The sequence below is a fragment of the Henckelia pumila genome, chromosome 4 (genome assembly GCF_033568475.1).
Source record: "Henckelia pumila isolate YLH828 chromosome 4, ASM3356847v2, whole genome shotgun sequence".
Classification (NCBI taxonomy): domain Eukaryota; kingdom Viridiplantae; phylum Streptophyta; class Magnoliopsida; order Lamiales; family Gesneriaceae; genus Henckelia; species Henckelia pumila.
This window is the reverse complement of record NC_133123.1, coordinates 40,971,323-40,987,340: the sequence shown is the minus strand read 5'-3', so window position 1 is coordinate 40,987,340 and position 16,018 is coordinate 40,971,323. Positions and strand designations below refer to the sequence as shown.

The 16,018-nt window shown below is 33.6% G+C and overlaps 1 protein-coding gene across 2 annotated transcripts; it reads right to left on the bottom strand.

The window, feature by feature from the left end:
* Window positions 1-9,441: 9,441 nt before the first annotated feature.
* Window positions 9,442-14,956, bottom strand: LOC140863533 (leucine-rich repeat receptor protein kinase HPCA1-like). Of its 2 annotated transcripts, none has more exons than XM_073267021.1 (20): window positions 14,868-14,956; window positions 14,538-14,638; window positions 13,941-14,061; window positions 13,747-13,818; window positions 13,433-13,507; window positions 13,285-13,356; window positions 13,033-13,194; window positions 12,881-12,955; window positions 12,726-12,797; window positions 12,535-12,606; window positions 12,377-12,445; window positions 12,222-12,296; window positions 12,026-12,097; window positions 11,812-11,943; window positions 11,262-11,731; window positions 11,023-11,163; window positions 10,792-10,931; window positions 10,482-10,701; window positions 10,165-10,400; window positions 9,442-10,088 (listed from the first exon to the last, which is right to left on the bottom strand). In XM_073267021.1, the coding sequence occupies exons 2-20, from the start codon at window positions 14,614-14,616 to the stop codon at window positions 9,579-9,581; spliced, it is 2,865 nt and encodes a 954-aa protein (XP_073123122.1). In that variant the 5' UTR covers window positions 14,617-14,638; window positions 14,868-14,956; the 3' UTR covers window positions 9,442-9,578. The 2 variants fall into 2 exon arrangements, with proteins under 2 accessions (XP_073123122.1, XP_073123121.1); XM_073267020.1 differs by lacking the exon at window positions 14,868-14,956 and adding an exon at window positions 14,745-14,820.
* Window positions 14,957-16,018: the final 1,062 nt, after the last annotated feature.

Below are 16,018 nucleotides of genomic sequence, written 5' to 3'. Positions count from 1 at the left end.
GAACTTAATTTCCAAATTATATATAAACCTCGACTAATCTTTCTTGCGAGGCATCCTACTCTCGCCTTTATCAACCATTCTAATGTTATAGGTATAAACCATAGTTCCCAGATAATTTCTCATAATGAGTTAAATAATTATAATATGCTCTAATGCTAATCCCACAATTAAATTACTCAATAATTCACCCATGAGATCGGTCTAACTTAAAATCAATAAGTTACTACCAACAAATTCTTATGTCCTGATGAATCCTATATATCAAAAATATCAAACTTAGATTCCAACAAAATAAAACCAGATTCTCAAATTCGCAAGTCCTTGCGGTCCACCTGTCGTATAACAATTCTTGGGGCATACTGCACCACCATAATTTTCTTTACGTAAACCGCAATGCACAACTAAGTACTTTAAAATTTTTTTTTTTTTTTTTTGCTAACATAAATACTTAAGCATTAAACATGCTGCTACTAAATCATGCTGAAAATACTTAAAAACTTACAGACCGGTAGCGTGGATTTCTGAGCTCGCACTGCAGTTATGACTCCACCAAGAACGCGGCTCTGATACCAATTGAAACGCCTAACACTAATAATATGCGGAATTTTTTTTTTTTAATAATACTAAATAAAATAAATGCACACACATGCCCATACATATATGCACAAAATAAATAGATTTAAAATAATAAATAACTTAAATAAAAATGCATTCTTTAACAAATTAAAGGTCTGAGTCATGCATTAAATAAAATGTTTTCCTAAACAATTAAGTAAAAGTTTGCATGCATTGAAAATAATTAAATAAAAATAAGTACTAGTACCAACCACTGAAAACAAATAAAAAGAACAACATGTTTAATATTTCATAAAAACATAATCATAAAAACTCAGCCGACGGTCACGGGGGTCACTGCATGTCCGCTCATAGATACTCGCCTCCGGTGGGTACTATGTCCTCTACGTACTCACCTGCACCATACCAGTGTAGTGAGCCTAGAGGCCTAACATGCTAACATAACAAGGATTTAAAATAATTTAAATCACTTTAATACTAATACATAACATATACATGAATGAACATGCTTAAAATATCATAAACATAATCGTAACTTAAATTACACTTGAATATCATAATAATACATAAACATTGTTGAGCAAAGTATTTTCTAACATCGCATGGTTGTATCCATAGTGTAACCTTAAATCATACATTAAATACTGATCAGCGTGGAAACCAACGTACGTGGCGGTGACGAATCACCTCTTAAATTGGCAGTAAACTGCCCTTCAATAGTTCACATATGGGGACGAGTCCCCCTTAAATTGTCACACTACTTCAACTTCCAACATAAAATATTTTTTTTTGCTCAACCTTAAACATTAAATCATGCATAAAAATTATTTCATGAATGCAAGCACTGAAAATATGTCCGTAATATATATTTAATTAATTTTTCATAATATAATATACTTATACTCAAAATAGACTTATGCATAAAAATAATTAAATATATATTCCGGACTTATTTATTTTTCATGGGTTGTACTGAACTGCTGGCCCTGCACTCTCAAGTCCATTTACTTAAATCTGGCCCATTAACACTGAGACTGACCCATTAACATACTTAAGCCCAAAAATACAATTCTAAGCCCAAATAATTAAATGTAAGCCCAATTAATTAATTAAAGCCCAATTAATTTTCCTAAGCCCATTAAATAATTAATCTGGCCCAATGGGCCCAAAAGCCCAAAGACTGGCCCAATAATTTCCATGGGCCCGCAAGGCCCATAAAAATTAATGGACTCACTTAATTAAATTAATTAAGCCCAAAATAAATAAATTTGACTCAAAATAATTAAATGGAGCCCAATTAAATTTTGAGATTTAATTAGGCCCATTAACCACTTAAACTTAAATAATATCTTAAAAATAAAATACCCGAGCCCGACTCACTTAAACCGGACCCGGACCCAACTAACATAACCCATGACCCACTGACCCGACCCGGAACCCACAGCCCGACCCGGACCAGCTAGAAACCCTAGAACCCGAACCCCTCTCTTATCCTTCTCCTCGGCCGCGAGCAGCAGCTTTCCAAGGGCTGCTGCCGCCATGCTCCGACCGTCCCCTGGCTGGAGAACCACCACCTACCTCTATCCCTCTTCAAGACGTTTCCAACAAGCTAAAAACCAGCCCAAACCGAGCCCTAACGAAGGAGAACGAACCAAAACAAACTAGCCCTTATTCTGCTCGCCTCCTGCCCGCGACAGCAGAGTTCCGGCCGATCGGCCGGCCAGCTCCGGCCATCACTGGCCAGGAACTCACTGGAAAAACCTACCCCTATGTCTTAGGGTTCTAACCCAACTGGAATCACCCTAAAACATTCTCTGTGGACCGAGAACGAGCCAATCTCCAAACGCTGCGCAATCTGCGCGAACTGTTGCACCAGCTACTTTGGCTTCGGTTTCGGCCCTTCTTGGCTCAAACCACTCGACCCAACTGACCCTAGGGACCCTAAGGTAACCCTATGAACCATGAACCAGCAGCTGGAACAACCATGGCTAATAAAACGTGAGCAAGGTGGATACAAATGCATGAACAAGATACAAACATCAAAACCGAAACCATTTTCTGAAAATTATCTGAACCAAACTATGCATACACGACACACACATATATATTCACTGACATGGTGCGAAAAAGAGGAAGAAAACATGCCTTTCACCGTTGAACGAAGAGAAGAGATCGTAGATGGCGATTCCAGGACGACGGGACGAACGACCTTGCTAAACGTCTTAAAATAATCGACTATGGCTTCCTCCTAAGCTTGCTGGTCGATGAAGGTAAATGGGGATGGGAGGGAGGCGCTAGGTTGAAAAGAAAAGGAGTTGAGCGTGTGAAGGGGCTTGAGCGATGGTTTTGGGGTTTAAATTGGGTAGGTAATATTCTAGATAATTTAATTAAGGATAATAACTAATATAAGATAACTCCTAACTTTAAAAAAGATAATAACTAACATAAATATCATAAAATCCCGAAATATTAATTTAAAGGGATTTTACAGATAATTAAAAGTCAATATTTTGGCTTAAATTGGGTAAAAACGGACCCCTAAAATTAAATAAATCAAATACTGGATATTTTGAGATATAAAAACTCAACATAAATATTTTTGGGCTCTTAAAAGGCTCATGAAATAAATTGGATAGAAAGTTGTCATCTCGTCCGTCCACGGTCTCGTCAACGCGATAAAATAATTAAAATGCCATAAATCATGAAAATCACTAATTATGGGTTAAATGCTTGAAAATAAATTAAATCATGCACAAATAATTCACATAATTATTTAACCCATAATCTAACATTTTAAATTAATTAAATTCCTAATTATGCATGCGGATTTACGTATTGAAAATACCGGGTGTTACAAACATATTCATGATATTTCATGGACACCAATATATCAATTATTTTCATTGTGCTACTTCTAGAGCACCAATGAATATCTCTTTATGTTACTGCTGGCCAAGATCCAGAATCCTTCACTCAACACAGTCTTATTTTCTTTTCTTTCTAGAACACCAATGAATATCTTTCATAAATTTGAGTATTGACAACACGTTGTGCTATTCCAATAGCATCAATAAAACGAGAATTATTTTTATTCTCAATTGGTTACAACATCGTGCTGATAACATGTTATAAATCATAATCATGATAAAAATAAAGAGATGAGTTGAGAGAATTCATGAGAGAAGAGAGAATCATATGAGTCAATACTCAGGTGCAATTATTATTGAACTCAATCACCCTATTTATAGGAAAAGATTACAAGATACAAATCTTTACAAATATTATCTTGACATATTTATCTTGATCACAAATCTTCCAAATCTATTTAGATAAAGATAATCATCTATAATAACAATATATTTATAACATGAATAATATTATTTGATATATACCCAAGAATGAATACAAGACGTGTTTATATACACCTATAAACCTAAGAAGAATAAAAGGAAATATAATATACAAAATATAAAAAAGATAATTGTGGAGACCTCGGGTGCAATTATTTTAAAAAAAAATCAATAAGACATTTGGCGACGCATACCTTACATTCGGCGACGCAAAAACGCGTCGCGAAGAGATTTTTTTTTTTTGACTAGGAGGCGCAGGCGCGCCCCTGAGCTGCGCGGGCGCGCTGAGGCTTCGAAAATCTCTATTTTTCTCTTCTTTTCTTGCTCCAAAGACCCGGAATGGTGACCTCTTAAAGTCTTGATTACAATATACAATAAAGAGATGTCCGAAAATCATTCAAACGATTATCAAATGCAACAAGTTTGAAACTTCCAAATATTCAACAAGTTTTCAACATTTATTTAAAATCATTCGATTGCTAGACCCGAGCTCCATTTCTACTCTCATTTCAAATCTTTAAGGTCCTCTAAAGCTTGAACCCGAACCTCCTGTTGCAATGCACACACACAAGACAAAGCAACAGCCGGAAAACCGGTGAGTATAAAAACCCAGTATGAATGACAGAAACAAATGAGCATTTAAACATTTCAATGATATCAATATAAATCCATAAGTAATCTCAAATGGATAATGCATGGGTGAAATGCATGCTCAAGAATCTGGGGTTATCAATTCTCTGATTCAGTCTGAATCTCGGTCTTAGGGATCCCAAGGGAAAAGAAAAAACAACGTCACCACCTACTCTCCCAATCGGGGTGGGCGTTGAGCTTCTCAACCCCGGACTTCGGCACTCCTATATAGAGTATTCTTGTCATGGAAGTTGCTCTACATTTCATGCCACTCAAATATAGACCCAAACGTCCGCTGCAATCTAGGCAAGTCTGCCATCAAATCTGAACAAAATCTGGCTCAATATGAATGAGATGATGCAATTCAATATATCAAAATCTTTGCTCAATTTGAGCATCTCATCTCATATATCAAATCATTAGCATGAATCATATATCGATAATCATCGAATAAAATCAAATTCATAATTTCATGCTATTCAATCAATTCATATAATTCAAATAATATAACAAATAAATGTGTGATTTATTGGGCTCGAGAATCTCAAAATCTTCTCGAGGATTCAATCTCAAGCTCTTCATTGTCTATCCATACCTCAATTCCAAGTCCGGAATGCTCAAGTCTTGAAAGCTACATCAATATGAAACTCATATCAATTTCTTGTCATTCTTGCTAAATAATCATTTAACAATTTCTTCAAGATTCAACCCGACGGCATAACGTCTAAAAATCGGGTATTTCTAAAATTCTCAACATCAATATTACTACAATTCCATCACAATATCATCATCAAAATCATCTCTAATTTTCGAAAATCATTAACCAAAAATTCTAGAAATTCCGAAAATTCTTCGAAAATCAAAAACATGTTCAAACGATGGTATTTTCTCAAACCATCTTAGATATATCATCTCTATTATCTCAAGAACATATTTATCCAACTAAAATTCAAATCCAACAACATCTCAAAATTAGAACTTGGTAGAATTTAATCATACTTACGTAGAAACGTAGCTCTTGTTGCGAGGATCGCAAAACCGTGCTCAAATCAAAATTCTACCGGTTGGATTTTCTTGGATCGAGGCTTAAAATGCTTGAAAAGCCTTGGCTATGGCTTTCTCTCTCTCGCGGTGAAGTTGTGAAGATGGGAATGATTTGGAGACAACACTTAATTCTCATTAAGTGCATTGTCTAGCCAATTTGCATTTTAGCCCTTGAAACTCTCCCAAATTACAATTTAGTCTCCGATCATTTATAAAATTCAATTTCAGTTCTCTAATTTATGAAACATAGAATTTAATTCCAATTCTCATAAATTATTTAATTGGTTATTTTTCGGGGCATTACAATAATATAGAATATATTCCAATATATAAAATATATTCCAATATGTTATACCTTATTCTTTTTCATTGATCTATTTAATTGAACTAATAATTATTTAACATGTATATCAGTTTGAAATAACTTTTCTTATTCATTAATATAAATATATTTTACTTATTTAAAATTTAAATCATTTTAATTATTACATATATGTATATGCATGTATATGTTGGATTCTTTGTATACCATTAAATTTTTTTAAAAATGTCATTATATTAAATCAGGAACCTTATGTTTGAATTTATAATATATATCTTCAATTCAAAACAATATTTAAAAATATTATTTACAATTGTGTAAATATTATTTTTGAATAAAAATATGTTAGTTTACATAATAATTGAAATACGGGAAAAAAATCAATTTGATTAAAAGAATTAAAATTTAGATTTTATTTATTGAAAAATTTAACATCTTTCAATTCTAAGGGCCAACAAAATTTTATGATTTTCGTAATAATTTTATTAAAAAAAACTCATAATTTTAATTTTGTTTTGATTTCAAACTATTGTAAAAAAATTAGTGATTTAAGAAATTATTCGTACCTTGTTCGGCCAAATAAACGAAAAAAATTCCAAAGATAAAAACAATAATTAAATAGTGGGAAAAATAAGTTTTTTAGTTCAATAACTTTACTCCCTTTGGGTTTTGGTTAGGGATGGCAACGGGCGGGTCTGGGGCAGGTTTGGCTAAACCCGGGACCCGCCTCGCCTCCCTTTGGACCCGCCCCGCCCCGCCCCGCGAACCCGGCGGGTCCAATCCGGGTTAGACCCGTTGGACAATATATAAATTAAATAATTTTAAATTTATTAAAATAAAAAAATAAAAAGTTTAAAAATTAACAAAAATAATTAAATTTAATTTCAAAAATAGATTTATAATATTTAAGACAAAAAAGAAATTATTCTCCCAAGTTTAAATTTATTAACTTGTAATTAATTAATATTTATTAGCTAAAAACATTATAATGATTTATTTTTATACTAAACATATCATAATAAAATAAATTCATTTCAATCCAATAATATTACACATTCAAATTATGGATAAAATATTAATTATTTAGTATAATAATATAATTATATATTATTAATATTACATATATATTTTATATTTATATATATACATGAATATTTTAAATTTATATATATATAATACTTTGGCGGGGCGGGTCCGGGGCGGGTTTGGCCAAACCCGAGACCCGCCCCGGGCCCTCTTGTGGACCCGCTTTGACGGGTTTAGACCCGCCCCATTGCCATCCCTAGTTTTGGTCCATTAACTTTTCATATGTGAGTTTTGGTACACTAACTTTGCAATTTCATTGTTTTTTGGTCCAATTGCATACGTGTTAGCTTCTGATTGGTCGACATCATCATTTTGGACCAATCAGAAGTTGACACGCATGCAGTTGGACCAAAAAACAATGAAATTGCAAAGTTAGTGTACCAAAACCCACATCAAAAAAGTTAATGAACGAAAACCATAACATGGACAAGTTAATGGACCAAAAAACTTATTTTCTCATAAATAGTGCAAATATAAAAATATATTTTGAAGATAGGAGAGAGTGAGATAGAGAGGAGAAGAGAGAAGACGTGAGAGAGAGAAAGAGAAAATTTGTACGTGAATTATGAGTTTTAAAAATTCATCCAAATGTTTGGGTTGGATTAAAAAAAAATTGATAATTTATAATTTTACTTTATGCTTTAATGTTTTATGTTAATGAATTCAATGAATTTGTTACAAGTTTATTGGATTTTTTAATACTACCGGTAGACTTTTGTAAAAAATTTAAAAGTTAAGGTCGAATATCAATTAACTTTTTAAAACTCTAGGAAAGTGATCTATTTTGAATATTGCTAGACTTTTATAGATAATACAAAAGTTTGGATTGAATACCCGTGAATTTTTAAAATCTACAAAAATAATTAAAAGTAATCAAAATTACTATATTGAAATGAATTTAAAATAATTCGACATGTTCACAATTATCAGATAACCTTCATATAGAACAAGTATAATTAAATCAAAGAAAGCATAAATTAAATTGAAAATAAAGCATTGTCGTGGTACAAGGCTTGTAGTAATTGTTACAAAGACGTTATCAAAACTTCTCGTGGATTTAATTGCAAAAATTATGTTAAGATCAATATAAAAGACGTCATAAGGTTGTAAGGTACTCACCTATGTTAAACTATATATAGATTCTTAATCAAAAAAATTTAATTCTTTTGTGTATACATTCTCACAATTGATTTTTCAGGTATCGAATAACAATAATCGTCCAAGATCAAAGTGAAACGTCCAAATTAACTAACATTGTTTGAAGAGACGTTGCAGTTTTATTTATTGGTTGTTCTATTGAGAAATATATCGACAGACACACTTGTAATTTAATTTAAAAAATTCATTCCAATATTTTCATATTTATCTTATAGTAGTATTTCAAATAATTACGTATTTTATATTGTAGCAACCATGTACACTGGAGTAAAAAACCATATTTTATCACCCAATAAAATAATATCACAAGTTTCTTTTCAAATTAGACAATTTTATCTCATATAAGAATGCGACACTAAAAATAATTGGGGATGGTTTCAAGAAACCAGAACAGTTAAAGAGAAATGTTACAGATAATAAGAAAAAAAAATACTAATAACATCAATAAAACACAAAATGGTGATAAGAAAAAAACAAGCGCAAACAAAATGACAAAACCTCGTAAAAAAAATCAAAGTCAGTCATCTCCAAAAACGTTATCACAAAGATTCAAGATGATGAGAGTATTGGTGATTTTAATAGAAGAATGAAGAAACTCAAACAAAAAACAACATAATCATGACCAAAAAGTGAAAATTAAGCGGCAGAAAAATTATTAATGCTTTTTAATATCGAGAATTTAGAATGAACACCATGTTTTTTATTCAAGCTTCAATGAACAATGAAAATTTTGCTTTTCTAAATAAATCTACATAAATATTTAATTTCTCTTAACTTCTTATAAATTGTTTTTTTGGATCGTATAACACGTGCAACGCACGTCGTACTTACTAGTAATATATAAATGTCGATATTACCAATTTACCATGTATCATAACAAATTACAAAATTACACATATTTTACGAACTGATTACAAAAGTCTACGAAGGCAAAACACAAAAAAAAAAAAAAAAAAAAAAAAAAAAAAAAACCTTACAAAAAACTACAGTATAATCATGCATGTATCGTATGCATTGAGATACTAGTATTACTAATATTTGATGTATATTTCAGTATACAGCATGTGTACATATGTAATGATCATGATAGCAATTTATAAGTTTATAGAATGAATATTAAAATTGCACACATTCAAATTCGTGATTAATTTATAAATTACTATACTAATAATAAAAAAAAAATACTTTCATTCGTCAAACAATTTCAATGAAACTGGTATTTAAATTTTTCCATTGTAAAGGAGAAGCAAACGCTATTTTATTCTCTTTGGATTGTGGATAGCTTACAATATTTCAGCACTGACAAAAGTCCCACGCAGTTGCATGTAAATTCTTCCAAATTATTACACAAATTAAATCAAAGAATCGGAAATCCATTATTATTATACATAACATTCCAACATTATACATTTCTACTTGTGTTGAACTTTTGTAGACACTGAAGATCCACCACTACACTCAAAATCATCAGTTTCACCACCATCTTTTCTTGGTAAAGACGCATCATAAGGATGCCTATGAACATCTTTATCCGATCCAAACTCGGTCGCAGACGAAGATGCAGATGTCGAATTTGTGTTTAGGCCACTATCCTGTAAGATGGACTCGAGGGACTTCACAACTTCACTCATTGTTGGACGGTCTGAAGCCGATTCTTCGACACATTGCATGGCTAACTCAAGAAATCTTGAAAATCCTAGGAGATTCGGAGCATCCCTTATCGTCGGATCGATGATCTCCTTCAATCCAAAGTATGTTTCATCCTTCTTCTCCATCAATATCCGAACTATTCTTACAATGTATTTTCCCTTTTCGATAGGCTGCTTAGAGGTGATCAGTTCAAGCATCACAACACCGAAGCTATAAACGTCGCTTTTCTCAGTTAACTGTTGTGTCATATAGTATTCAGGATCCAAATAGCCCTACAAAACATGCAAATATTAGCTTTTTTTTTCCCAAAATTTTGAGTGTAATAGTTTCGGTATGTTCACTACTAACCAGTGTTCCTTTTACTTGAGTGGAAACATGGCCTTTTGAAGTGTCACATACCATCTTAGACAACCCAAAATCTGCTACTTTTGCTGTTAGATTTTCATCCAACAAAATGTTAGTCGACTTGATGTCCCGGTGAATAATCGGAGGATTAGCGAGCTCATGTAGGTAAGCTAATCCTCTAGCTGAGCCTAACGCAATTCGCATCCTCCTCTTCCAATCTAAAGGGATTCCCCTTTTTCCTGTTCATGAATAAAACCCGAAAGTTCTATGAAAATTTCAGAAGATGGCACAAAACAGTTCACTATTGAAAATGAGCTTACCTGATAAACTTTCCCTAATAGTTCCATTAGCCACATACTCGTAAACTAACATCTGTTCACCGTGTTCAAAGCAAAAACCGACAAGTCCAACGAGGTTTTTGTGATGAACTCGCGAAAGCAACTCTATTTCATTCTTGAATTCAACCCTGCCTTGCATAGAGCCTTCTTGAGCCCTTTTAACTGCGACTGCTTGTCCACTCGACAGCGTTCCTCTGTATACCTGATTACCAAAAACAAGTAGATTTCTTTATCTTACCAATTCATGGCATGCAAGTATGTACATTGAGTGAGTTTGTTAATTGTTAACAACCTTGCCATAGCCCCCTGAGCCAATCTGATTGTTATCAGAGAAATTACTGGTGCATTTTTTTAGCTCGGCGTGAGAAAACCAGTGAGCCCCTTTTAGCTGTGGTGCCCCTCCGTTATCTCTGCCACTCGAAGGCCAAGTTACTGGATCGGAGAATTCAAGTGAATAAGTCAAGAAAATGGACCATATAGTGCACATGAATTCAGAAGAAATGGGAATTGTCAAATGGTTTACTTATTGATTCGGCTTGTTCAGCACGTCGTTTTTGCCAAAATGCATATGAGCCTAATCCTGCTAGAACCAGGACTAGAAATGCACATCCGGTCGTTACTCCAGCTATCATACCCGGGCTAAAGCGAGCTTTCCCCTTTTCTTCTGAAACCATTATGAATTTTTTGTTAAAAAATAATCAAGAAATATGTGTTCATATGCAAAGATTGAACCATTTTAACTCATAACTACTCAAGTCTTACCTTCAAAACTGTATTGAGCTGCTATAAAATAGTAGGGCCCAAATCCACTTGGAGGTTTATAAATCTGATTGCTGAACATATATCCTAGCCTCCGAATCTCTGACCGGTTGAAGTACTTTGAATTGGTAGGAAAGAGCGCAAGCTCCATTTGCAGATAGTCATAAATATTGAAAAATGGATTATTTAAAGAAACTGATCCATTGGAAAGGCCTAGTTGTAACCAAAGTGTAGTTTCTAATGACCGAAACAAAGTAACATTTGATAAATCTCTAAAAGACGGTGCTCTGAAATTCAATGTTCCTGCATATGGATAAGCACATTCACAACTTTGTGGATTGAGTTTTTCATCGGAGTCACACGAATGGCTTCCACAATTTGAGAGACTGGTGGAGTAAGACTTTTCTGGTTCCTGAATTTGACAGTAAACCGTATTCTCAAGAGAGGCCGAACATACGGGATTTCCATACAACCTATGGACAAAAGAGAAGTAATCTAAGACATGTATAAAGTTCAATACTTTTGTTTCATATGAGTATGGTAGTATTCTTACATTAAAGTACTTTTATATTCTCCTAGCGTTATGGATGGAATGCTGTTGTTCTGCAAGTCAATAAGCTGAAGTTGCGGGCTGATATTGTCGGTCATGTTTAAATTCTTATCAAAGCCATTGTTACTCAGTTTCCTGTCAAATAGTTGCCACTTATTTCAGTTTTGCATATTTCGGAAAATATCATTGGTGAATTTGTGTAGGTTTGTAGACTCACACTTGTTGAATCTGCGGTAAATTGAAAATTCCAGGTGGAACCGAGCCTTGCAACGGTCCAATTTCAATCATCCTGAGGATCAGACAGAATTAGTGACAGGAGGATAATTGCTCCATGATTCTTGACTTTAAAAGAGAGAGAAGTCCTTGTTATGAATGTTTTCTTGATGTTCATTTGTTTTTCGTTTTATACTCACAATGTATTAAGTGACTTCAAAGTCGAGAACCAATCTGGAGCTTCTGATGGATCAAAAGAGTTGTTACTTAAGTCCCTGCAGTAAAAGAAGGCTGCGTCTACTCCGATTTTGCCATGAACTCAATGAAGGAAAAAACTAGGGGGGCTATTTCTTACACATAATTGAGGGAGTTCAGTCCGGATAGATCTGGTAATGGACCAGAGAGCATATTGTGAGCCAAATTCCTACAATAAATCACATGAATATTCGAATATTAGCAAATCATTGTAGGTAATGAGACTCAAAATTTCATTGGACTTGGAAAAATACTCACAATTCAGTGATTTTAGTGAGATTGTTGAGATTTGATGGGATGCTTCCATTCAAGTTATTCCGGTCAAGCCGACTACACACATTCATTGTCAAAAAACAACAAAATGACAAAAAGTTATTCACATACATCAGGCTAGATCTATGGAAGTGAAGTTAAAACAAGAAACATAGTTAAGACTCTAAGTCACTCACAGAACTTCGAGCGACTGAACCAATCCAACAGTAGATGGAATGTTCCCCTCAAATTGATTCCCATCAAACAATCTACAAATAGTTTTTTCATCGTTACTACAGTTACTAAAAGGAGTTTTGAGAACAGAACAAGATGGTCTTGTTTCTCGGCTTACACATGTAATACCGCCATGTCGGGGCTAAAAAGTTCCTCTGGAATCACACCAGAGAGCTGGTTTCGGTTGAAATGGCTGCAAATATTAAAGATCAGAAACCTCAAAAATGAAAAAATTAACAAGATCAGAGATTCATAGCTAATCATACTCACAAGTGTTTCACATTCTTAAGTTGGTTCAGTCCCAGGGGAAAAATTGTAGAGACAGGGATCGATCCACTCAACTGATTTTCTGCCAGATCAAGCCAATATAGATTCCAGAGTTTACCAAGAGAAGGTGGTATTTCACCAGTTAAGTTATTCGTATTCAACGCTCTGTCGATGCATATGTGTTCCGTTAAGTAAGATGCATAGAGAAGTTCGATAAATTTCATAACAAAATGTGACTAAACCAGATGTTCTTACAGAAAAGTTAACTCTGCAAGATTCCCCAATTCACTTGGTATATTGTTTGTGAAGCTACAGCCGGACAGAGTTCTGTGAGAAAACCAAGAAACTAATGAACCAGTTTCATGTATATGCAGCATGACACGTAATTAATATTTGATCTTACAGTGAAGTTAGCTTCTGCAGATCTCCAAGTCGAGGAGAGATCGAACCTGTAAGGCCGGGGTTATATGACAAGTCCCTATAATCATTAGCTCAGTCTTAGGCTTAAAGCAAAAAAATAGGCAAGATATACATAAGGAGTAGCAGTTTAACTCCAATCTCTAAACTGTACGGATGACACACCAGATTTTTTACAGTAAGTCGACCTATAGGCCTCGATGTCACAAGCAAATCGATCATACGGTGACCAACTCACTGTTCAGTTACAGCTCTTAGTTCAACAGGAAGTGTTCAATCTTATGATATAAGAAAACTCACAAGGTAGTCAATTCACTGAGGCCTCCAATGTCACCACTCATTTGACCTGTTATTTGCAAAGATGATATTCCTCTGCATAGTGAAAGAGAGCATACGATAAAAATTCACGAAGATTCTCCGCCCAAAGGGCGACTGACCTAGAAAAAATAAGTGTCACCCTTTTGGAATAAAAATAGAAACTGTTATAATCTTACAGTGAAATGACCCTCGAGTTGTCGCATGAAACTCCATCCCACGATGCACAGGGATCATCGGACTTGTCCCAACTCGGGGGCGTGTTTCCCCATTGACCTTTTAAGGATCGAAGTACTGCAGCTGCAACCATTTACCAATCCAAGAAAGTGCTTAAGCATTAGAATCTGATTCTATGAATACTACAAGTCCTATATCATTATGATTTTTACAGCTATAGAACACGAAAAGGTCAAAACTTGACATGAAGAATAACGTCATGTGACTGATTGAATCAGACAACAAGAGACCTCCCTAAGTTCCTTTTCAGACAACCTTCAGTTTAGTTTAATAATTCATTTGTTGATGTTGTTTCTTTTGCAGATTCAAAACTAATATTGGTCGAATATCGATTACTAACTTTAAAAAATCTCACTTCATATCAGATATATGTATACTTGAACCAAAATTCTGACATCCATTTACAACCACAACACACAAATTAACACAAATCGAATCAAACGAGAAATTTCGATGAAAAAAACATTAGTTATAAAAAATTTATGGATAATAACAAAAATTCAAATACATTAAAAACATTTTGATAAAGATATTCTTACCATCTTGGGGGTCTGTCACAGAAGAGACATCCCATGAAGATAAAGCCAGATAGCAGAAGAGCAACCACCGGAGTGCCATGGCTGCAGTGCAGCACAAATTTCTTCCCACAAAAAAGACAAAACAAAATTTCTTAAATTTGTCACAGTTTGTTGAAGAAGAAGAAGAAGAGCATTCACGTAAAACCCATTTCCTAGAATGTTGATTACCAAGAAAATAATGATTACAAACAGAGAAAAGAAGTTAGAAGGCGATGTTTATGCTTCATTTCCCATGAAAATCAACTCCACCCGTTTTTGTGATTACAAACGTTAACTGAAAACGAACATTACGATGATGTTTTGTTTTGGACGTGGATTTGTTCGATATAAGAATTTGAAGTGTTCTTTTCAGTTTAATTTTCTCCGCCTGCCAGCCTTCCAATGTCAACAAGAATCCATACCAGCATCCAAAAGCGGCCATTTTTTTTTATATTAAAGGAATTGATCAATATATATATAAACTATTGCATGCATGTTATATATTATATTCTCCATTCATCCTCCGTCACAATTATATAGTCACACTTTTTTTTTAATGTTGATTAAGAAAAATCATTGAGAAAACTAATTTTATACAAACTTACTATTTTATTATTCCTATTTAATATATTCAAAAAATGATTGTACAATTTTTAAGATATAGTTAATAGGGGTATATTAGTATATGAGTTTAAAACAATATTACTGATACATGTCTATATATTTGGGACAAAAAAAAACATGACATATATAATTGAGATGGAAGGAATATATTTGTATGATATAGTTGGGAGGGAAAATTCCAAACTACTACCAACACACATGTGTGATATTTGAATAGAGATGGCAATGGGGCGGGTCTAACCCGCCCCCGCATCAAACCCGCCCCGACGGGGCAGGTCTAGACCCGCCAAAGCGGGTCCACAAGCGGGTCCGGGGCGGGTTTCGGGTTTGGGCAAACCCGCCCGGACCCGCCCCGCCAAAGTATTATATATATATATATATAAATTAAAAATATTCATGTATATATATAAATATAAAATATATATGTAATATTAATAATATATAATTATATTATTATACTAAATAATTAATATTTTATCAATTTGAATGTGTAATATTATTGGATTGAAATGAATTTATTTTATTATGATATGTTTAGTATAAAAATAAATCATTATAACGTTTTTTAGCTAATAAATATTAATTAATTACAAGTTAATAAATTTAAACTTGTGAGAATAATTTTTTTTTGTCTTAAATATTATAAATCTATTTTTGAAATTAAATTTAATGATATTTGTTAATTTTTAAACTTTTTATTTTAATAAATTTAAAATTATTTAATTTATGGCGGGTCCAAAGGGAGGCGGGGCGAATCTCGGGTTTAGCCAAACCCGCCCCAGACTCGCCCCGTTGCCATCCCTATATTTGAACCCAAGATGAGTGTAAATTTTGAAAAA

Excerpts from the sequence above, each read along its gene's own strand:
- LOC140863533 (XM_073267021.1), bottom strand. The coding sequence starts at position 14,616 with ATGGCACTCCGGTGGTTGCTCTTCTGCTATCTGGCTTTATCTTCATGG. Across the intron at positions 13,357-13,432 it reads CTGCAGAAGCTAACTTCACT|AACTCTGTCCGGCTGTAGCT; the intron begins GTAAGATCAAAT and ends GTTTTCTCACAG. Across the intron at positions 10,702-10,791 it reads GCTCAGGGGGCTATGGCAAG|GTATACAGAGGAACGCTGTC; the intron begins GTTGTTAACAAT and ends TTTGGTAATCAG.